Source organism: Chelonia mydas, chromosome 27 (assembly GCF_015237465.2).
Source record: "Chelonia mydas isolate rCheMyd1 chromosome 27, rCheMyd1.pri.v2, whole genome shotgun sequence".
Taxonomy (NCBI): domain Eukaryota; kingdom Metazoa; phylum Chordata; order Testudines; family Cheloniidae; genus Chelonia; species Chelonia mydas.
The window spans coordinates 12,682,518-12,707,986 of NC_057860.1; the positions used below are offsets into that span (position 1 = coordinate 12,682,518).

Below are 25,469 nucleotides of genomic sequence, written 5' to 3' on the forward strand. Positions count from 1 at the left end.
CACTCATGAAAAGTTGTACAGTGAGCTGGTTGTAGAAAGCAAATATAGGAATGAGTGTAGATTGTCCCTCAATAATTGAGCATTTACGGTAAGGTGTCCATTTAAAAAATACATATACTGGTAAAGCACTCCTAGTGTGGATGCAGCTTTTACCAGTAAAACTACGCTTTTGCTGATATTACTGCATCTAAGGGATTTTGACACAGCTAGTTGGTCACAAATCACACCTCATCATATCTCTGACCAACACAGTTATGCCTGGCCTTACTCACAGGACAGGGACAACACAAACAGATACAGAGGAACTTTCCTTCACACCATTATGTCAATGTGGCTGCAGGTATCAACTGTAAGGATGAGAATGGAATTCAAGTCCTCCTGGCCCAGTCAGACTTTGAGGATTCTCTGCTGAAAATGGTGATAAGGCCAATTAATGATGACTGTGGTGATGTTTTTTGTGATAAGATCATTTGTCCGCTAGGCACTGAAATGGATATTCTCAAGTCATTTCATAGTCCCCTGAACAACCATCAGATGAGCTCTACTAATCTGGACTGAATTAACGGGCAAGTAGAAGTAAAAGGTTCCACTGCCTAATACCAGTCCTCTGAGCCACCCCTTCTCCATTGCAGCTCTGACATGGTCTGGAACAACCTTTCTGTATTTCTCCACCTGATTGTCCATTTTATTTCAAAATTCATGATTCCCCAGCAGTTGACTCCAGCCATGTCCCCTTCTGCCCTAGGGATGGAATAGACATGGCTGGAACTCACTATACTCTGGCAATCCCAGTAGGTCTTCTAGCCCCATTACAAGACAATGTGTTTACCAGCAGGCTGGGGCTGCACTACATTGCACCAGGGACTGGGTGGAGCAGCACAAAGCCAACTTTGCTTCACTCTCCATAGGTGTTCCAAGCATTGAGCCAGTGTGCCTGAGATTTTGTCTTATCAAAATAATTATTTAATCCATGGGTCAGATCCTCATCTGGTGTAATTCAACAAAGCTTCATTGGACTTCAGTGAGTATCTGGCCCTACTGTCCTTTATTACCGTCAGATTATTTTTGCCTGTTGCAAGGTGTCTTTAATCTTAGTACTATAATTCACCGTCTACATTTTAGTGATAAAGAAATAAACACCCGTTTAACTTATACACTGTATACAGCACATTTCAAGGGTGATATCTAAATGAGCCAATGTAGTGTGCACCTGGTAGAAATTTCACTTCTAAAAATAGGAGAGAAACTTTCATAATTCCTCTCTGTGGAATGCATGTTTTATGCTAATTAGTCTCTTTATTTTTATTCAGACTTCAGACAAAAATAGAAGCAAATCAGACTGAAGTACAGCACTTCAAATAGAAAAATCAGGAATACTCTTCCAAGCATTTGTACATTTAACTTCTATCTATAACAATTCCCCTTTTAATAACTGTCCTCCTATAATCAAAATAGAACCTGATGTATCTTAAAATATAATTAAATTACCACAAAATAAATCATAAGAATTATGCTGGAAACTCGAGCCAGGAAATTCAGAGTTAACCCTAACCCTCAGCTTCTTAGAGCTTTTTCATCAAAGACTAACATTCTGTTTTTTTTCCCCTGTGGAGACCTATAATTTCATGAAGGATCCTATGCCCAAATATTTTAAATGTCTGTTAGCTTTTGTGTATTATCAATTGTCTGCCCTATAATAGTGGTCTTTCACTTTATCGTGCTTTCATTCAGAAAGATCCCAAACCACTTTACAAAATGTTACTGATTGAACTATCTATATAGGAATTACATTGTCCAAAGCTAAGTGCTATCAACTCTGGACTGAAAGATAGCAACTATATATTATATCCAACTAAAGCTGCAGTGGGAATTTAGGGAAGCGGACTGTAATCATCCTGGATGGAATGTGACTAGAACACCAGGCATTATTTGGGGATGAGAGTTTAGTATTGATTCAGAGAGAACACCACTTCCTACTTCATCACCTGCAGTGCCTGAATTTTATCTTGAGCTCTCCCATTCAAATCCTGTCTGTGCCAATGTTGCTTAATTTACAAGATCTTCTGGCATTGATTTTCTGAACTTAAAAAAAAAAAAAAAAAAAAAAAAGATTAAACTCTGAGTTTTTCTGTTACTATTTAGATAACATGAGTCAGAGAACACAACTTGTAAAACTACAATTCCTGAAGTCCAGAAAGCCAGATACAATCACAACCATTAAATCACACTTCAGTAAGACAGTTGAATCAGAAAACATCTGGACATAACAATCAGACTGAAAGAGGTTATATGTTAAATTCTGATAGTATAACCTTTAAACACTATCGAATGAGATTAAGAGACATATTACTAATGTGATCAGTCAGGCTTGACTTTCTTTGGTCATCTGGTTTTTAAAATGCATTTCAAAACCTGAACCGTTTAAAGTACAATCTTGCTAATCACTCTCAAATAGATTTTCAAATGTCCTTTATTCCAATAGCACCTGATAATACTAACTGACATTTATATAGCAAATTTGATTCCAAAATGTTTTCAAAATTATGCACAATATACAGGATTGAGGAATCACTCTTGTGTGGAGTTTAGCAGCCAGTACATCATAGTGCATAAGGAAGGGAAAATTTTGGCCCAAAAAAGCAAGGCAAATTCCTACTCTTATGAAAAGTACCAGTGGAAATTTAATGAACATGCAGAGAAGACAGGACCTTGGTTTTTAAGATCCTGCCTAAAAGACCCAAACAGATTAAACCACATGAAACTCAATTATCTATTTTGGAAGAATGAAAGGTGAGTCAACCAAACCAGGATTTGAATGTATAATTCTAGATAATCCAGGTTTTGAAACTAGATTTTTAGATCACAAAAGCTTCCCCTCCAGAGTTACTTTGTTGCGATAATATAATCCATTAATTACTTTTGCACTTTAATCTAGCTTTGACCGCCTCTGGGTTAATTTCTACATTCCAGCATCTTTCCAGTGACTCAAACATTATTAAACTCATCCTTTTTTGCCACATAAATAGGTCTGGGGATAACGTGTGTGTTATCTTAATTGATATCCTCTACTAGCCCATGTTTCTGTAAACTGATTCTTGTCTAATGTGACGTGTGATCTGATTTCCAGGGCCATTCTCTCATCTTCACCTCTCATATGTTGTGTACCGCATGGGAAAAAATAGGTCCCCGGTCTAGATTTCATTTCAGTACAAAAAGAATAAATAATTGTCCCGGTTTTAATTTCACAGTTGTATTGTATGGATCTATGGGTTACATACAGTGTGAACAGAGGAAAGGGAGCACAGACCTTGAGAACTAAAAATCTATTGAATAATAGTATGTACCTTTTTCCTCCTTGGCCTTGCCTTCTCTGACCAGATATGATACAGATAGTCACATACCTCAAAAGAAATTTAGTCTTTTTTTCCTAGGTAAGGATAATGGATTAAACAGACTAAGGAAATGACTGCACATTTCTGGCTAAGGCAATCAAGATTACTGAGTTTTCATACCTCTAATTCCTAATTACATTGGGCCCTGTTATAAGTGCCCAGTACAACACAATCTGTCTGTCATTCATAAACAAGTTGTAATGAAACTGACTAATTTTTGTTGATGTCATTAAAAATGTTTGGCAGTATTGCTTTTTGTTGACAGTACAGTACTGCAGAATTAAAAAAAAAGTAGAGTGAATCTTTTGTTGATAACATTAGGGAGATGTGACTTTCAGTTCAGACATAGCTATCAAAGCTCACAGACTTGACACAGTTAACCAGTACAGACTCCTTGCCTGGTTTTAACATTACAGAAATCCCCTGTTAAATGAACTTCTGCAGCAAAGTACTGCTGATGTTGTGAGATAACCCCTGAGTCCCATGAGCGGCAGGGCTCGATCTAGGCTTGGGAGATGTAATATTCTGATAAAAAACGGCACTTCCTTTTCAAGCAGATAAGTGCGTGTGCTAAACAGCACCACTGGAACCTCAGTGAGCGCCTAAGCGAGGGTTTGTCAGCCTCTCCTGTCTCACTCCAGCCTTTTAACCGCCCCCTTTCACACACCTAAATGCAGCAGCAATTAGCATCCATAAACCACAAATGTGGCTTCTATTTCTTTTTATTTCACAACCATGAAAGCTAGCTAACATTCATAACACTGAAAAAGTAGTCTGCCTCAACCAATGATGGAATTGAGACTTTAATTACACTACTTGTGCTTGACCTGTGTCTCCCATGGAAACAAATATTTTTAATTTAATTTTTAAATTAAGGACTCTTCACTTAAGCATGTGCGCCACTCAAGGCCACCATGGTGGGGGATATGAAAAGGAAAGGGAAGTCTAAATCCTTCCCCCGATATCTGCCTCGTTGCTTGTCTCTTTTCTGACTAGTTACAGGAAGCACCATTGGAACACTTTTTTTCATAGTTGCAGGCAGGCATACACCATGTGCACCACAGCATACAACTTCAATTCCCTTGGGGCAGCAAGGGTTCTTTTTGTTCTTCACCAAGCTTTTTATTAACCTGCTACTACAGTTCTCTGTCTAACTGCTTGCACTATATTCAGTGATCATACTAAGGTCAAGCTCATTTCCTTGGGCTGTGTGTGTGAAAGGCTGAATTTCACTCACCATGTGTAACCTTTCTATGGCATGTTTTGAGCATGCGGCATGCAGGCAGAGGGAGCATCATATCACCCAGTGTGTTTGTGTGGCCAAGGGACTGTACAAATTTGAAATTGCTAGCTACAACTGCAGATTTTCTTACAACTGATTTGCAGTGTTCCTGGGATGTTGCTTCTTGTTTTCCACTGAGAACAGTGAAGAGGGATATGGAAATGCAACAAGAATATTAGCTTTGATGAGATATTTTGACATTATATCATAATTCATTTATTGCCATTATTAATTTTCTGTAATGTCTCCTTGACGCTTCCCAATCTCACCATCTGCAAAGTTAGCCCAAAACTTCTACCAAACCAGTCCAGAGTTGGACAATATACAGATTGCAGTTGTCCCCACCTCGCACAAAGCTTGAAACCACATCTCCATTACTCTATATAGAAACCACCTCCGCTGATAATGCAAGATTAATAAGTGAACAAGCTCTAAGAAATGATCATTGTTACCAGGTATGGATGATTTAATCATATAAACAGGGAAAATGCTGGCTTACAGCAGTAACGAAGGAAAATTATTATGGTTGGAGATATCTTTAATTGAAAAAAAAAAAAAAAACTAAACTATCAAATGCCTGATCGCCATCCAAATAGATGGCTGCCTGCCATTCAGCAGCTGGAGAACACCATTTGGGAATGGACAATGACCACAGGCTGGTGGAACTGAGTTCTTCTCAAAACCTGGCATGAGCGTCCATGGCTGTATAACATCAAGATAGAAAAGGAGGCTTCTCGGTAGGCCTTTGGTGAGCTAAGCTTGATAGTGAAGCACCAGACCACAGGGATGAGAGCACTACTTCAATGTGGAGGAGATTTTGGACTTCCCTGTGAAAAAACTGTCCACCCTGGTCTTTTGGGGACAAGTTTGATGATGGGAAGTCAGTGGAGGGTATGTTGTGGAGACTTGCAGGACAATACAGAATGTGTTGCAAGGTGCGTGATCAAACGGAGTAAAAAGGCCACATGAGGGGCCAGAATATGGACAACCCTGGTTGCGCAGGTGCCATCAAAGCCTGTTTTGACCTGTATAACTTTTAGGATTGGTGATGATGAAAAGATGGAAAGAGCCCAGCTTAGCCTGAGTCTGCACTCCTCACTTCCATTTCCAAAGTCACAATGGTGGCACCATCTTTTCTGCTACTAAACTCTTCCCTAGGCCTGGAACATGCCAGAACCCCAGCCTCCTTCCCCCATCCTGCGATAAGTCAAGCTCCATGACACTGTGGAACAGGGTTCTGTGGTTTGCATGGGGTGTGGAGGTCCCCGTGTAGCTCCTCCATGGCATCACCACCCAGAAGAGTGGACTGTGTCAGCTTTGCTACTCTAGGACCTTCTCCACCCACCAGGGGATGAGGACAAGCATAGCATTTGATTCACACTAACTGAATCCATTTAAAACTCTTTACATTTAAACATTTATTTTTAATCTTCAAAGCTGCAGGGGTGATGAAAGCTTTGGTGGATCATCAAGGGATGTTCATGAATGTGTACACAAGGTGGCCCAACAAAGAGCATAATGCCAGAATTTTCAAAAACAGCGGACTTGTGACGAGCAGAGAAAGGGGAACTGTATTCCTACTAACAACACTGACATGTTACCACTGTGATTCTGGATGACTCTGCATACTCATTTTTGCCATGGCTAATAAATCTTTTCATAGTTACAATAAACCCAAAAAGATGCACATCCAGTAATAAATCCAGCAGGTGCAGCATGGTGATGGAATATGCATCCAGGTAACTGGAAGTAAAATGAAGATGGTTGTTGACCTGCAATGACTGTTCAGTGACTAATGTTCTAATTATCATACCCAATACATTTTGTATAGCATATGTGAAAGCAAACATGAAGTTTTTAATTAACAATGGAATGCGAAGGCAGCTGGATTGGTATAAGTTCATGCACAGACAGTCACACAAGCAACTGTTCTTGAGCCTGTTAGCACAGCCTGCACTCAGCATGCTGCACAAATTAGAACTACTCTGTGCATAGACTATCAGACTGATGGTGCAGAACTGTATGTGAAGCAAACACAAAACACAAGAACCAGAGGTCCCATAACACAAGAACCAGGAGTTACCCAATGAAATTACCAGGCAGCAGGTTTAAAACGAACATAAAGAAGTACTTCTTCACACAACACATAGTCAACCTGTGGAACTCGTTGCCAGGGGATGTTGTGACGGTCCAAAGTATCACTCGTTCAAAAGAACTAGGTAAATTCATAGAGAATAGGTTAATCAATGTCTATTACTCAAGATAGTCAGGGATGCAACCCCACGCTGTGGGTGTCCTTAAACCTCTGACTGCTAGCAACTGGACGATATATTCCCTATCACTCGATAATTATCCTGTTCTGTTCATTCCCTCTGAAGCATCTTGCACTGGCCACTGGTGGAAGACAAGACACTGAGCTAGATGGACAATTGGTCTGACCCATTGTAGCCATTGTTATGTTCTTAAATAGTAAATTCATTTTATGTTGTGATGCTTTGGTATGTCTTTTTACGTATTAAAAACATCCTTCTCCTATTTCCTCAAAATCTCTTTATTTGTACATTGAAGATCTTCATAGAGGAGTGGATTATTGTGGTGTTGTAGTGGGTTTATACTCTGGGTTGTTTCATGAAGGATGAATGTTATAATGGCGAGGTAGTTTATTGAAGAGTGAATTGATGATGTATTGTTATTAATAACAGTATCTTTGACGTGTAAAATTCACAGAACCTTTGTTTTCAAGAACAAAAGTTATTGCACAAAAGAGGGTTGCAGCAGGTCAGCTGCCATATAAAATAATATGTACAAGAGCAGGGTCAACATAAATGTTCTCTTCTCTGCACATAAAATATATTTGGATATAGCTTTTCTTTCATACTATTGCAGGTAGGTGAAGTGCCTGGAAAAATGTCATGAAGGAGCTAAAAGTAGGGGGCAGTCAAGTAACTACTAATGTCCTGACTGATGCCAGGATATTGGGCAGGTGATACGTTTTAGGTTCAGGCCAGATTTTCAAAGGTATGTATGTGACTAAAGATGCAAAGGGGTGCCCAGTGGGATCTTCTAAAGCACCTAAGCAGTTTTGTCATTTAAATCCTATTGATTTCAAAGGAAGTTAGGCAACTAACTTGCTTACACACTTTTGAAAAATCCCATTAGGCATCTATATGCATCTTTAGGTGACTAAATACCTTTGAAAATCTGGTCTTCAGTCTCTAAGGATATGTCTACACTATGGAGATGATACCGGCACAACTATGTCTGCATATGTTATGCTGGCATAACCCCATAGTGTAAACGCAGCATACATTAACAGAAGTGGTTTTTCTGCCAGTGTAGGAACACCACCTCCCCAAACAACGTTAGCTACATTAATGGAAGCACTCTTCCATTGATATAGCTGCATCTACACTGGAGGTTATGTCAAGATAACTAGATTGGTCAGGTTTTTTTTTCACACCCCGACTGACGTAGTTATACAAATATAACTTTCAAGTGCGGCCAAAGCCTAAGTAGCCCATTCTTTGGCAGAACTGAACACTTTTGCAGGATGTGGTATGGAAGCACTTTCTACTCCTGCTGCCTGTGCTGTACCTAGTTTGCGGAGAACTAGAGGATTTGCCTCATTCACCAGTTTAGCACTAAATTTACTTTATATATCGTTTTGTATTTTGTTAAAGCAGTTTTATTTTTAATTACTGAAAGGTTCTAAATGTGAAAAGTTCATTTTAGACCAAAGTAAAACTGTTACTTCCAAGTTATGGCAAAAGCAGATAACATCTAACTTTAGTCATTTAGATCAGCGGTTCTCAAACTGTGGGTCGGGACCGCAAAGTGGGTCTCGACCCCTTTTTGATGGGGTCACCAGGGTTGGCTTAGACTTGCTGGGGTCCAGAGCCGAAGCCCAAGCCTCAGGGCTTTAGCCCTAGGCGGCGGGGCTCAGGTTATAAGACCCCCTGCCTGGGGCTGAAGCCCTTGGTCTTCAGCTTTGGCACACGTAGGGCAGCAGAGCTCGAGTGGGCTCGGGCTTCGCTCACCCCTCCTGGGGTCGAGTAGTAATTTTTGTTGTTAGAAGGGGGTCGCGATGCAATGAAGTTTGATAATCCCTGACTTAGGTGACCAATTCAGAGAAAAAAATTTTAAATGGCATGATTTAAGTAAATCCTGATTCAGAAAACTGCCACCTGAAGCCACAGACATAATTTGTCTTGATACTAGTGTATTTTCATGGACATGGTGTATTTGAGAGGCAATATGAAACTGCTAAAACACCACATGGCTTTTCCTCAGTATATATTACCACATCCTCTGCCAAGCAGTATTTTTCACTGTCTGTGGTTGAGAACTGGCATAAATGAACATGCTCTACTCAGAGTAGCTGGAATGTTTATTAATGCTGTGATTTCACTTTATGACCATCTAGATACAGAGACCTATTTCAAGGCCCCCTATCTCAAATGTTGCAATCCTAAAGGCCACACCATGAAAGATTTCCAAGAATCCAAGGACTGCATCTTTTATCTTTTTTGCCTATTATGTGCTTTGATACTACAGAGAAGAAGCCATACCAGTTTCTAGATAGAAAGAGTTAAATAGACATATAAATGTACATAGGATATCTTTTCAATTAAAAATAGGTACACATGGGTGTAATATTTGTATCTTACTTGAGAGATATATAGAAATTGTTTGAATTCATGGTCAATAAAAACCTAGAGTTGCTCAGCTTTTTCCTTACTGAGCAGTTACAGGGAAAAGATTACTGTGTGCAGCAGTTTAAGATTCTACAGTGCACCCTTGTTCCAGGAGTATAGAATAATCTACCCTTCCTTTAGAAAATGAAGCTGAAAGCTGTGAAAATATTCTGAGTTAATAAAAGTGGTGAAGTGATATTGATGCACAGTGCCTTGCTAGCATATATATTGTTTTATTTGAAACAAACTACTTGTTTCAAAACATTTCAGTGTATGATTTTCAACAAGAAAACTTTGAGTGAATGATTCTGCATGAGGTGCATTACCCAAACTGCCTCTCATTATCTGAAAGTCTGTCACGGCTCCCAACAAAATTGCACCCAGACTTACATAACACTCCCTTCTTCTACAGTTTTGGTATCTGATATATTATTACTTACTATACGTGTATGATCTGTTATGTCTGTGTAAGTAATACATTATAAGTTCTTTGGGGCAGGGACCATTTTTCCTTGAGCTTTTGTACAGCATTGAGCACACTATTAGAGCTTGCTAAATAATAAATAAAGTTAATCTATAAACTCATTCATAAACCCAAGATTGAAATGTACAGCATTTATCTGACAGTGAACGTTTCATGGGTCCTGTATAAATGACCTACGTGCAATCTGCACATGGAGATTGTTTGATGGGAAATAATAGTACTTCCTCCAATCTCCATATCACCTGGGAATCTGTTAAAATGTTCAGACCTCAAACTCATATTTCTCTGTTTGTACATCATGTAGCACATGGGAGCATGATCCTAATTAAAACTTCTAGGCACGAACATAACACAATCAAAGGAAGAAGAAGATCTTTAACTATCGTTTTCATCATGCAACCCCTGTTTACCTCCTGTTTCTTCATGAGGTTGACTGTGCTCTTTCATATCTTCCCTACTATCCATGTTTTCCATCTCCTGGAATTTGTTCACATTACAGTCTTTCAAAACTTCCTGTCCTTCTGAAGAAAAGAAAATGTTAAATGATAATAAGTAACCCTTCAATAGCATCTTCCATGTGATTATCTCAAGGCACTTTGCAAACTTTAAAATAATTTTCACAACACTCATGTCAGTCACCATTTTAGGGATGAGCAACATAGCTCAGTGATTTGCTTATGATCATTCACTGAGTCAGGGATAGAATTGGGAAGAGATCCCCAAAACCACACACCCTTCGAAAACAGCAACTATCACCAATGCCATAGAATATACATCTAAAAGGAGTGTTAATCTATTGTTCAGACTTAAATATTCTGGAACTGTTCTGAGTCAGGTTAAAACAGATATAAACTGAAGTAATTATATTTAATATGCCGTAGGACCTTGCTAATGTGTCCTAATGACTAGGAAACCCATTGCAAATTAGTTAATTTTATGAATTAGCAGATAAATAAACAAGAACTTTAAATAAAGCATAGAAAATGCTCACAAGATGTACTTTGCTCATATGAAGAAGAGGAGTACTTGTGGCACCTTAGAGACTAACCAGTTTATTTGAGCATGAGCTTTCGTGAGCTACAGCTCACTTCATCGGATGCATAGCATATCGTGGAAACTGCAGAAGACATTATATACACACAGAGACCATGAAACAAAACTTCCTCCCACCCCACTCCCCCGCTGGCAACAGCATATGGGGCTCAATCCTGCAAGATGCTGAAAACTCTGGCCCTCATCTAGCAAAGTGCTTGAACACATGCTTAACTTTAACCATGCGAGTAATTTCATTGAATCCAATGGATTTGTATCCATGCTTTTGGAAAAAAATCACACCCTTAAATAGGAAAATTGTTAACTACATTACTGGTGATCATTTTGGCAGAAACAGCAATTAATGTGCTTATCCCACAATTCCAAATTGCCTCCCAGGCAGAAAAAGCCCCAACTATCACTTAACCAGATACCGAAATCTCCAGCTTCATTTCTAAAACCTTTTCTTTTGTCCATGAGCAATGATAATTCTGAATCATACATTCTTTTCATTTCTCATCTATCACACTATTTTCTAAAATTCTATTGCCCTCTTATGCATTTACTTCAACTCAAGAGTTTAATTTTCTGACCTGTAATGTCCATCTTAAGTTTTGTAATGTATCATCTAGTTCTAGTACATTGTGCAATTCTTCCATTTTTATTCCATTTAAAATTAACTAAGATTTTAAAGAGGAGGGTGAGAGAAAGCTTAAGGGTACAGTACCTGTAGCCACTGACTGTTCCTGAGAATTACTTAGATCCATACCTGACTGTGTATCTGGAAAGGACACAGACAAAGTAAATACTAGCAGCACTGTAAATTGCTAATAATATTTTTTAAATTATCTCTGCTCTAACAAAGCTAGAAGAGTATAATTTATTATGAATAAACCTAAACAACAAAATTGACATTAATAATCTAAAGAAAGAGCTATCAAACAATTATTTTTATCAAGTGAAACTTGTACAATATAATTAATTTATACCCATTCTTTTTCTATAGCTCGACTAGTGTTAGGTGTCCAAAACAAGCAAACAGCATTCTTCCTTTTACAGTTTCTCAGTGTTACTGAATCAAATCATCTATGTTTTCCATTTAAGACCTCATTCTGAATGCAGCTTGATGGTAGTAGCTATGCATGGGAGGGATTTCTGTGGAGCAGAGTACTAGACGCTCCTAAATTCTCTTATTAACAAAAAGGAAAAAAGCTCCTATTAATTTTGTTACATCAAATTTGTTTAAATAGGGGTGCAAAACTAACTTTGTTTCTGAATTCTCATAGGGATACTGGGGCAGAGATTTTAAAAAAACTGGAGACTAAAGATAGGCTCCTAAGTCTGTATTTAGGAACATATATATGTGGTGTGATTTTCTAAAGTGCTGAGCACCCAATAGGTCCCTTTGAAATCAGTGGGAGCTACAGGTTCTCAGCACCTCTGAAAATGACTTAGTAGCTTAAGCAGTCATTGATTTTTTAAATCCTGGCCTGTGTAGATCAATGTACTGCACTTTCTAGATGCCTGTACTGTCATGACAACTTACAAATGTGGCTGATATTAATATTCACCTTTTTAATGGTGCCATAGCTCCCTGTTCCTTTATTTCCTCTTTCCTTCACTATTTTTGTTTCTTTACATGTCAAAAAAATCTTGAATTGTCTTTACATAATCAAACAAGAGACCCAGAGCACATAAAACTCATTCCTGACAGTTACATAACAGAAATGCACATACTGTGGCAGTGAGGTGTTAACCACTACTGACATTTACCCCATAATTATCTATCTTTACCACCACTGTTTATGGAACATTTTTGTGGTCTCTTCAACATCAAAATGTAAAGCTTTGGTAACTAAAAAGTAAAGATGCCTGGCACTGCATGAGGTTATCCTAAAAATTCTGGGCGAGTGTGACCTTACTGACATGTTCAGCTTAGTAAAAGTAAGTTTAAATAAAAAAAAAAAAAGTTTTGTACCTGCCTGATAAAGTTGCTAAAAATTTTGGATCTATTTTGGTCTCCTAAATGCTTGTGTTTAGCTTTCATTTCTCAAATATTTTATCTGTGTCGCTCCCACTATGGTTAAACAGTAATGAGCAGTAAACAGCAAGAAAAAAATTGATCCTTTTTAAGAGTGGGATTGTCAGAAGTATTCAGCACTGGCCTAATTCTTCTCCCATTGAACTTAAATGGGAGCACTTAGGCCAACACTGAATACTTATGAAAATCTCATTTTAAAATTAAATCAGAATCCCTATCTTCTCTCTCTCATTTAGTTATATGTGTCATTTCCATAGTGTTTATTAGCCAAGGATCCCAAAATACTTTACAGACATTAATGAGGGCTCTGAAACTCCCTGTAAATTAGGTAAATATTATTATACACATTTTACAGATGGGGGGAAATTTAGGTATAGAAAAATTAAGTGATCCATTCAAGGTCAAACAAACTCAGAGGCAGACTCCAAAACAGCACCAAAAAGTACTGGTTCTCAAGCCAGACCAGGGTGGCCAACCTGATCCTGAGAAGGAGCCAGAATTTACAAATGTACATTGCCAAAGAGCCACAGTAATACATCAGCAGCCCCCGCAACAGCTTCCCCACCCTGCTCCCAGTGCCTCCCACCCACCGGCAGCCCCGCCGATCAGCACCTCCTCCTCCCTCCCGATCAGCTGTTTTGTGGCGGGCAGGAGGCTCGGGGGGTGGGGGGGAGGAGCGAGGGCTCTGCAGGCTCAGGGGCAGGAAGGGGTGGAATGGGGGCAGGGCCTGTGTCAGAGCCAGGGGTTGAGCAGTGAGCACCCCCCGGCACACTGGAAAGTTAGTGCCTGTAGCTCCAGCCCCAGAGTCGATACCTGTACAAGGAGCCGCATAGTAACTTCTGAAGAGCCACGTGTGGCTCCGGAGCCACAGGTTGGCCACCCCTGAGCTAGATCATAATATTTATTCTAGGGCTGTTGATTAATTGCAGTTAACTCACGCGATTAACTCAAAATTAATCGCGATTAAAAAAAATTAATCAGTGTTTTAATCGCTCTGTTAAACAATAGAATACCAACTGAAATTTATTAAATTTTTGGATGTTTTTCTATATTTTCATATATATTGTATTCTGTGTTGTAATTGAAATCAAAGTGTATATTATTTTTATTACAAATATTTCCACTGTAAAAACGATAAACAAAAGGAATAGTATTTTTCAATTCACCTCATACAAGTACTGTAGTGCAATCTCTTTGTCCTGAAAGTGCAACTTACAAATGTAGATTTTTTTGTTACATAACCACACTCAAAAACAATGTAAGACTTCAGAGCCTACAAGTCCACTCTGTCCTACTTCTTGTTCAGCCAATCGCTAAGACAAACACATTTGTTTACATTTACATGAGATAATGCTGCCCTCTTCTTATTTACAATGTCACCAGAAAGTGAGAACAGGCATTTGCATGGCACGTTTGTAACTGGCATTGCAAGGTATTTAAGTGCCAAATATGCTAAACATTCTTATGCCCATGCATGCTTCGGCCACCATTCCAGACGACATGCTTCCATGCTGATGATGCTTGTTAAAAAAAATAATGCGGTAACTAAATTTGTGACCTAACTCCTTGGGGGAGAATTGTATATCCCCTGCTCTATCTGCATTCTGCCATATATTTAATGTTATAGCAGTCTCCGATGTTGTTCATTTTAAGGTTTCAGAGTAGCATCCGATGAAGTGAGCAGTAGCTCAAGAAAGTTTATGCTCAAATAAATTTGTTAGTCTTTAACGTGCCACAAGTACTTCTTTTCTTTTTGTTCATTTTAAGAACACTTTCACTGCAGATTTCACAAAACTTTTCACAAATGCTTTCAGAAGTCTTAAAAGAGCAACACTCTGATGCGGAAACTACAGAATCCAAACCACTAAAAATAAAAATCAACCTTCTGCTGATGGCATCTGAATGAAAATGCGTCAGTCCACACTAGTCTGGGTTGTTATTGAGCAGAACCCGTCATCAGCATGGACGCATGTCCCCGGGAATGGTGGTTGAAGCATGAAGGGACATATGAATCTTTAGCGCATCTGGCACATAAATATCTTGCGATGCCAGCTACAACAGTGCCATGAGAATGCTTGTTCTCTCTTTCAAGTGACATTGTAAACAGGAAGCGGGCAGCATTATCTCCTGCAAATGTAAACAAACTTGTCTGCCTGAGCGACTAGCTGAACGAGAAGTAGGACTGAGTGCACTTGCAAGCTCTAAAATTGTACATTGTTTTATTTTTGAATGCAGTTTGTTTTTTTACATAATTCTATATTTGTAAGTTCAACTTTCATGACAAAGAGATTGCACTATAGTACTTGTATTAGGCGAATTGAAAAATACTATTTGTTTTTTTTTTTTTTTACAGTGCAAATACTTGTAATCAAAAATATATATATAAAGTGAGCACTGTACACTTTGTAGTCTGTGTTTTCATTGAAATCAATATATTTTAAAATGTAGAAACCATCCAAAAACATTTAAATAAATGGTATTCTATTATTGTTTAACAGTGTGGTTAATTTTTTTAATCGCGCGATTAATCGTGTTTAATTTTTTTTAATCGCTTGACAGCCTTAATTTATTCATGCCTCTTCATCCCTTCTAAGTCACCATGAGATCTCTATATACGATCTAAAGCAGAGATATTCATTAAAGACAAAGATGTCATAATGTAATTCCTAAACATAAAGAGGTAATATCTCTCCCTCTCTTAAATCATTTGTTTTTCATTTAACGGCTATGGGATGTCACAGCTCTGAAATCTAATAACTGAATACCATGTCCAGATTTATATGAAGTCTGATAATTCAGTAATATCGGGACTGTGGGAATAACTTAGCATTTTGACCTCTTCCTGGTCACTTCTGACTCTTTATGATTTCTGAATAGAGTTGCATGTTGCAAAATAAAGTCTTCCAAAGTTAATGTTTGAATGTGCAATTCAAGAAAGAACTTAAGCATATGCTCGAGTCTCTAAGTGTTTTCCTGAATTGGGGCCCAAATTAGAAGGAAAGCAATTGGGGGGGGGCGGGGTTGGTTGTTCATGCTAATTTCTATAAAATAATGTTATACTTTTAAATGCTTCACAATAAATGCCCTGAAGGTTGCCTTGAAGGTACTTCATTTTGTATGACAGTTTTTTCCACTAAGAGACAAGGTGGGTAAGGTAACATTTTTTATTGAACCAGCTTCCGTTGGTGAGAGAGACAGTTTTTGAGCTACACAGAGCTCCTCTTCAGGTCTGGGAAAGGAACTCCCAGCATCACAGCAAAATGCAAAGTCAAACAGATTATTTAGCATAAGTAGTTAGTACATATTTTCCACTGGTTTTCTTGCCCATACATTTCACCAGGTATCTTATGTAATGAAAAAAGAGATCCCTTTGGTTAAAGACTTTCAGAGAAGACATCTTCTGAAGAACAACCACCAGAGAAAGCTAACATTTGTCTTCAATCCCATTTACTACCGATATCAAATAACCACTTGATATGTTGATCATCAAGTAAATAGAAAGGCTAAGTAGTTTTGTTCCATTAATGTTCATTTCCTTCTGTTTTACTCTCTGACTTTTTGGGCAACCATTTGCCGATCTGGTGGGTATCATTCACATGCAGTATTTACTGTACTTGTTCCACATGTATTGTTTTGATTTTTCCATGCTCTGGTTTCATCTCTAATCCTTTCATAGTTGAATGGACAAATAAAATGTTGGTTTTAGCTACATGACATACATTCTTAGCTCCTGATGGGCCTCATCCCAAGAAGATAAAGATATCCACCTCTAAAAAGGCAGAGACTGTCATTCACTACAAGTTTGTACAATGCCTAGCACAATGGGACTCAACCTGTTGGAGATATTTAGGTGCTACCGCAATATAAATGTTAAACAATATGTTTGATTTTTTTAATCAATACTTCAAAAGAAAAAAATTCTCCGATATCTGCAATGTAGATCTCAGAAATACAGAAAGCTGTGTTTTATATACTATAACATATAGTGCGTAATTTGAAGACCTACTCTAACTTTCACAAAAATGTACAGTACAGTTCTCCAGTTCTGCATGTCTTCTGTATTTTTTGACAGAGTCTAAGAAAATAACATTTTGACCAAAAGTGGGTGAATTTACCCAGAGACAAAAGTCACTTATGTGTTATCTAAAACAGACTGATCTTTAGGCAAATTATGGAGTACATCCTGTTCTATAACCTTTTTGGAATAACTTGAGATCTTAAGCATCTCTTGAAGTGTTCTCAAAAAGGAATCATCTGGCATCACGTGATATTACCCACCATTACACTAAATAAGAAATCCAAATGCAAAATCCACCATTCATGTATCTCATGGCACTGAGTGAATACCTGTCCACTGATATATATATGCCATTCCTGTGGCTTGCTTTCTTTCAGTTTCCCCCCCCCCCCCCGCCCCCAAATGAGCACTATCCCTGTTTTTTTTCCCATCAGGAATGTAAAAGGGCTAGTATTTCCTTCTGACAATGCAAACTCCTCAAATACTCTCCATTGGGAATGAGCACAATTAATAATAAAAGAAAAAATAGCTAATTCTCTGATTATTAATGTGTTCTCCAGTTACATTTTCAGTGTAATAATAAACTGTGAAATGTGAATTAGCTTTCCATTTTCATGTGATAAGAGATCCTCTTCAGAAGCCTATTTTATCTGAAACCATCAATCATGGGAATAAAAACAAATTACTACACATCTTAACACTTCAATAATCTGTTTTTTTCAAAGCCTAATTTATTATATTCAAATCATATCCAAAGAAAAGGTGTTAAAATGCTCAGCAGAAAAGGTAGGAGTCTATTGGTTCATGCAATGCAACTTTTTTCATATTTGTCTTATATCATAATTAAACACATTACATTGTCATGTTCCAAAGTCACAGTCAAAAAGTTAAATGCAAAAAAATTATATATTACTAGAAATACTGGACTTAGAAATCAAGGAGTTTCACAGCTAAGGCATTCGATTTGTCATTTTCTTACCTTATAAAGTCTAAATATGAAGGCCTAGAACAGTGTATGACAGGCTTCTACTGTGATACTTATGGGAAACTCCCAGCTGATAATAACTAGGTATATGTCCAGTTGGGACCATTGATATCAATTCTAATTAGCTGCATGTTTATACCTTCTAGTTGTACAAACAACTAGTGTATGTACCAAACAGCCTGATTTTGTTACACTATCACATTTTTATTCCACTCTGAGATAATCAAGAGGCCTTAAAATGAGTGGGAAAGGCTCCCTATGCGGACATGGGGGGAAGGGGGGAGAGGGAGGACACCTGGCTGGTGTGGAACTGGTGTAAGGACTCTGCAGGGATCAAACTCCCAGAACTAAACACAGTGGGTATATCAGGAACATGTTGGGGGCGTGGCTCCACTGTATTGTGGCAGCTATTTGCTTGAGGGCCCACAAATGGACTTGGGAAGCAAAATATAAATTAAAGTTACCTAGAGACCATCTTAAATTAGGGCTGATCTACGTCACAGTTTTTGTACCACTATATTGATTTAGAAACCAATATAGCTAAAGCACTACAACTCCCTAGAGTGGACACAGTTATCTGAACAAGGTATACCTTTATGTGGTATAAGTTATATATAATATAATATAAGCACCTTTGTATGGTATTCAATCAGCTATACCAGTATAAGAACCTTTATATTGTATTCAATAATTTATACCACTTTAATGCACTAAACTGTACCAATATAAGCATCTTTAAAGGTATAACTGTGTCCATACTAGGGAGCTGTACCATTTTAACTATATCCATTTTTAAACCACTAGTTATGGTGGTACAAAAACTGTTTAGACCAGCCCTTAATCTCTCAGTGCAGAGACTATCCCTTTATGTGGATTTGTACAGTGCTTTGCACAATAGGACCCTGGTCATGACTGGGGCCTTTGGGAAATACAGCACTATACATTAATTAAATTAATATTAAAAAATGATGACATTATGTATCATGTTTTTTTCCCCCATTCACTAATACCACAGTATTTGCATAACTTTCAGGCCTCAATATCCATTCATCTGCACCTGGTTTTCATCAGACATTAGTCTTCTCTAAAGGTCCTTCCTTCAAGCCCTTATGTTTTCTTCATATATCCTCAGACCTCCCTTCTCAATAAAATATTTTGAGCCAAATCCTTCCTTGTACCATGCAGGTGTGCTAGAAGGAGAAATGGACATAGGAAGCCTCTGTGCTCCATGAAAACAGTAGAACAATATCTACTTAGCGCTCAGAAAACCACAAGGTGGGGCTCACTTACACATCGGCTAATTCTCATAAACTTCATGGGGGCAGGAACTGCCGGCTAGGGTACATGGGAAATGTGCAGCTGACTAAAGTGTATGTTGCATTTGGTGAGCAATGTTCATTTACAAAACAGAAGTAAAGTGCAACAGGTAGTGAGACTCACTCTATGCCAGCATCAGAGCTGTCAAATAATACTTAACAAAAAAACTTATTCAAGGGATATTATTTTATAAACGTTTTATTCTGTTATTTGACCAGCATACAGAAGTGGCTGAATAACTTGTGAACATATGTAATTAATCAAGTATTCAATGACTTGTGATCTTGTCAATTAAATATACAGTGAATAATATCTTTCTATTGGCCACACATATCTAACCAGCGGAATGGCAAGTGTGAATCTGGCACTGTTATGTTCTCTTCTCTCCGTTTGCCACCACCAGTTAAGAGCAGGATTTTGCCTTCTTTATTAGTATATTACATTTTCCAGTGCAACTGTAATTCAACATATCAAGGATGAAATCTTGGCCCCACTGAAGTCAACTGAAGTTTTCCAATTGACTTTAATGGAGTCAGCATTTCACTGCAAATACCTATTTCACAGATTACTATTTGCATTCTCTTGTATTTTCAATTTCTAAAGACAATTATCCCTGCTATTGTTGCATGTAGTAGAGAAATTAAGACTATTTACTCTGTCTTGATACCATCTTAACAGGTGCAAGGAACCTCTGAAATAAAAATACAACAGTCTAGGCCTCTGTCTGCAATCAGAACTACACAGTTTAAATTTTTAATCCACCAAGAGTCCTAATGCAAGATCAGTCTTTATTACATATAGTATGTAATTTCTTTTGCCACTGTCATATAATTTCCAATATTTTTCATATTCGAAACCATGTTATACTTCTAACACGTGAACAAGGGAAAGCCTATTTAATTTTCAGGTTGAAGTGCCTTATTTGGCATTTCAAACTTCAATAACTTCCTGAATAAAACACTTGGCCCTATTTCATCTTTTATTAAACAAAGTTATTTCTTTTCACTTTTTAGATTATCTGTGTCCCTAATAGTATCATTCTCATAGTCTCAGAGAGTCCAGCTAATACGGCATTAAAGCTCTTTCCCTTTAAAGCATTCCCTTTTTCCTAGTAATTTTCATTCCCTTTTTGAATAATTGAGACATTTCAATTTTAGAAATAACTTATGTCATAACCTAAGTAGACTAAACTGATTCTTTTCCACATTTTCCACCATGGCTCTCTGCTAAAACCAGTATGCATTTTGAAAATGACCTTGAAAATTCAAAACATAAGAGTATTCAGGTTTTTAGTCTATAGATCCCTCAAAATAAACACGATGGGACTTTAATCTGGTCCTATAACATTGTGCTAATCTGACATCCTTCCCCATGGACTGTGCCTCAACATGATGGAAATGCCAATAATCCTGAGAACTATGCTGGTAGGAATATAACCGGTAGGGCCACCCATGCCAGATAGGCTGAAGGGTAGGAGCCAGACCAAAGGCAGTCTACCTGCCCTCCTGCTAGGAGGTTGAAAGAGGGCTAACAACCTGTTCCTGCAAAAAACAAAGCCGTTTCAGAAATATACAATACTTCTCGGTTCAATATTGGAAAGCTGTGATGAAGGCCCTATGTTCTCCATGGAATAAAGAGGCATAAATCAAGCCAGTCTTATGGACTATACAGTACTTTAAATTAGACTTCGACATATGTTGGAAAATATAATATCTAGCAGTATGCAGTTATGGACAACACTCTCATTTTCACTTTAAATTTTGATCTACATTGGCATCTATCTTAAGAAATTGACCTTGTGTGGTATGTAGGATATCTTTACTCAGTTTATTCATGCCAATACATTAAATGCAAAAATACTAATCACACAAGGTCAAATTCTGCATTCCTTAATAAAATAAACTTCCCCTAAACTCTAATATTTGGTCAAGTAAGAACTACAGAATTTAGCTCATAAACACCAGGCCCAATCTGAAAACCCTTACTCTTGCAAGTAACCATTTATTCATGTGAGTAAAACCTCACTGACTTCCGTCGGATTACCTCTTCTTTTTTTAGGGCAGGAAAAACAGGGGAAGACATCCTGGCCCCACTTGAAGTCAATGGTGGAGCTTCAGTGGAGCCAGGATTTCCCCTAAAAGTGTAAAACTAGGATTATAAAAGAAAACTTTATAGTTATTGTGTCCAAAGAGAAGACAGTGTAACTTTATTCTGTACAGCATCTTTCACATAAATTGCATCCGAAAACATAAGAAACTTTAGTACAGTTCAAATGCATCAAATGAACTTCAGAGCATAGGATGTCACATAGGACCCACTGGCAACATTAAAACTTGAACCATCAGTAGCAAGATATATTTTACTTGCAAGAGTTTTTAAAAGACAAATAAGTAAATTTTTGGAGAAAAAAATATACATTTCACAGAGGTAGAGGCCTGCTCATAACTTATTCAGAGACTGTTCTCATTTGCTGAATAAAAACATACAGTAAGTAATCACAACTTGATCAACTAAGAAAAATGAAACTGACACATGCAAGTAGACCCATTCTTTCAAAGCATTCACGGCTATCAAGCTGTGGCTACCCGAATTGAGTCAGATTGTATTTAAATTATGAGTCTCACAGAAATGTACATCTCAAAATCTTTCATCACAAGAGGGCTAGACATTGTTAAAACAACATTTTAATTTAACCTAAAATAAGGGGGTCTCCCCCTCCAAGTGAGTGAGACTAGGCAGGGCTGATTTTACTCTCAGGCTTTTTTAACATCAAGAATCGAAACAATGTATTAATAATCTCACTCTCAAACTACTAGTGAATGGGGCTAATTGCAAAGGTTGTTAACAATATGAAGAAACAAAGTATTTTGCCTCGTTTCAAATACTAGAACCTAAATTAACCAGCAACTTCTTTTTAACTGGATACGAAAGTTGCGTGCGCTTTTTATAAGCACAAAGAAACCCACACGCCCTTAATTCGTTAAAACCCAGAATATGAGCTGTAGTTAAACCGGGCTCTAAATCTAACTTTAACATCCATGTTGCACAGGTTCTGAAATTAAACGTAGAAAGAGGCTCGACTCGTTTCCTGTTTTATTGCAACACACGATTTGATTCCACCTCTATGGATTGCAATCTGGTTGCAGAAAAGATAGCAAAAGGAGAAACTTTCAACTGACGGCGAGGACAATCACGATTTATAAAATACTCCATTAAATACGATTAAAGGAACCACAAAAAAAACCCGAGGGATCCCTAGACCGGTACACTACACCCTTGTAAAAACAGCAGAGTCTCTTCTCACCTTCCATGCTGCTGTTCCACGTGTGCTCCCTACTCCACGTGCTGGTCCAGGGCTCTAGGATTCTCAACTGCAGCAGGCGGGAGATTCCCAGCGACTGGGCTTCCGCTCTGGATAGGAGACTGTGACATCAGGCATTTAAAGGGACAGGAACTCATTGTCTGTGTGATTAGAGCGGCGCCGGGTGGTGGTTTGAAAACCTCGTGCAAAACTGCTGCGAGAACACACAGCCCCTGTAATCCCTTTAATGAGTCTGGGTGCAAAATTTCAACCTCTGGCAGGAGAAATGGGTACATTTCAGAATTAGCTATTATTATTGTTAATTAACTAATTTAAAAATTCATTAATTTCATGTGATTGAAATATGTTTAATTTCAGGCACAAAAAATGCCACCTTGATAGCTAAAATGTGTTACCGGCAAGTTATCTAGAGTGGGAGGAAATTGGTGTGTTTTTGAGAGTTAAACTTTTAAGACCATGCATGTTGATAGGTGGAGGCAGTTGGACTAGTGCTAAAATAAACATTTTAAATGTCATTAGGATTTTTTAAAAGGCTTCTTCATAGTCCTGTAACCTGAGATTTATAAACATCATAACTTTTTACTTTTCTCCAGCACCCTTTATCCCAAAGTGCTTTGCAAACAACCTACACTGCAGAGGCATTGTAATGCAGACATCTGAGGGATATAGGGTCCTGCCTCACCAATCTGTGTGCAGGATGCTTAATAATAGTGCAAAGGAAGGGGGGATTTTTGGTAGGGATAGAAGGGCAAACTCCTATTCTCACACAAAGCACCAGTGACTCAAAAAGTGCCATGGCAAACCCTACTCTTAGAAAAAGGGTCACAACAAATGTCATGGATCTTTATCTCCATGTCTGCAGAGATGGCTTTATGACCTTCCAAGTAAAGAATCAATGGCAGAGTCCCCAGAAACATGCAGATACTACTTGGAGAGAGGAGCAAGTTGTACAAGACAGAATAACAACGCTTGGCATTCATGGAGCTACAGCAGTGGCAGAGTTGGGAACAGAAGCCAGGTATCCTGATTACCAAATCCATGTCCTATTCCCTGGATTACATTGTCTCCCCAGAAGCTTCAGAAGGAGTCCCAAAAGCATGGGATCCATCCTGGAGGTGTCACTGGTGAAACTGGGAATGAGGTCTTATGTGACTGCCCCTCTCCATGATCCCATTAACAGAAAGGGAAACTGGGCTCTGAGTTGCTGAGGATGTTATAACACCCCTAAAATGTGTGTCCTAAGTCATCACGTCTTGACACTTACATATCTTTCTTAGTTCCCAGTGACTTGTTCCACGGAAGTTTCTTCACATGCACAACATTATGATTAAAAAACATGGTTCCTTTAAAGGAATGGCCAAAGTGCATTCAAGGAATTCCACATCTCCCATGTCCGCCCTCATCTTTAATACAAACAGGACGTCAGCAGATACTAGTTTCCAGCATGGATAACACATCTTGGTCCAGTTGAACTACTGTTGTCTGTAAGATATATGCCTCCATATTAAACATAAAAGATGTAATTTGTTCCATTCAAGCAATTTGCCATTGTAGCCCACATTTGTGAAAATAGTTTACCACTCCTTCCATAAAGCAGGTGATCTAATGGGCCCATAATCCATTAAAATATTTATCCAGTTAAAAATTGTGCTTATCATTTATACAGTGGTTTTCATTTGTGAAGTCCTTTACAAGTATTAATTCCCACAATACCCCTTAAAAGCCATTGGGGGCTACTTTGTTTCGGTCATCTATTAGTTACTCCAAAGACAGTAACTACTGTATTGCTAAGAATTCGACAGGAGTAACTCAACTACCTTGCCTTGATGGGTTTGTGACTCATTTCTTACAATTTGGCAAGGGTAGTTTAGGACTTTGTTTGAATGAGTGTTGCCAATAGCATGCCAGCATGCCCACACTCAACATGAAAAAATATTTTTCTTTCTTTATATTTATTTTCCTTTATGTGTAACTTGGACTGGTACTGTTTTTCCATCATGTAAACATAGTGACATGATCTTCAGAGACTTGCATCAACACTGTTTTCTCTGTGTTATTCACCCTCACAGGCTTGCATATATATTAACATGCTATTGCTGAGACTACACTTGGCATCTCTTTAGGTTTAATAAAGGAAAGTCAATGATTGTTAGCTTTTTAAAAAAAGCAAAAATAACTCAGTTGTTTAAAAAATGATAAATTACAAAGATGCCTAGTAAACACCAGTAATGATTAACTCCATTCAAAAACCTTTACTGCTAACGATGAATCATCTTTGTTCCTACAACTCAACAAAAAATAGCATGAAACTGGCTCTAATAAACACTTGGGAACCAAATCAGTTGAAGTTTTGAATGTGCAAGAATTCACATGTTAACTAAAAATAGTTTTGTAATTTTTTTTATCAGAGTTCAGAATTATTTACCAAGAAATGGCCCTATGAAATTTTAAATGGCCTAGATATTACAATCTCCACATCAGCAACCAGCATCATCACAAGAACAATCAGCTCATGACATGATTTGACATCATCTTATATTTGTACCTGCAACTTCAAGCTCTGATGAGACAAAAATAGTGTAGAGTGAAAGTAAGGGGGGGAAATGAATACTTTAGATTGAGGCTTCTATGCTTATTATCAATATGGAATACTTAATTTTAAAAAAAATATGTTTTACTTAATTCGGGCTTTGTGTTTTTAGGACTTGCAGCTTGTTTATGATCTATATATTTGGCAGTTGAGAAATTAAATAAAAGCATTGGAGTAATAACTGGACTGAAAATTAATTTATGTTGTTACTTGACATTTTATGGGAATGATTACATCTCTAAGGTTATGGAGGCCCAGTTATGCAACCCATACTTCTGCAAGTAGTCCTTTTGAAGTCAATGAGAGTACTCA

The 25,469-nt window shown here is 37.9% G+C and overlaps 1 protein-coding gene across 5 annotated transcripts in view; it reads right to left on the reverse strand.

The window, feature by feature from the left end:
* IKZF3 (IKAROS family zinc finger 3) overlaps positions 1–25,469 on the reverse strand; it is a 65,515-nt gene that overhangs the window by 28,714 nt on the left and 11,332 nt on the right. The window contains exons 2-4 of one of the 5 annotated variants that reach the window (XM_043536768.1): positions 22,550–22,643; positions 11,612–11,665; positions 10,263–10,373 (exon numbers count right to left, since the gene is read on the reverse strand). In XM_043536768.1, coding sequence (XP_043392703.1) covers positions 10,263–10,373; positions 11,612–11,665; positions 22,550–22,556 — 172 coding nt within the window. In that variant the 5' untranslated portion in view covers positions 22,557–22,643. Of the gene's footprint in view, positions 1–10,262; positions 10,374–11,611; positions 11,666–22,549; positions 22,700–25,469 lie in introns of those variants that run through there. The other 4 variants (XM_043536769.1, XM_037886938.2, XM_037886936.2 and 1 more) reach the window with 4 other exon arrangements.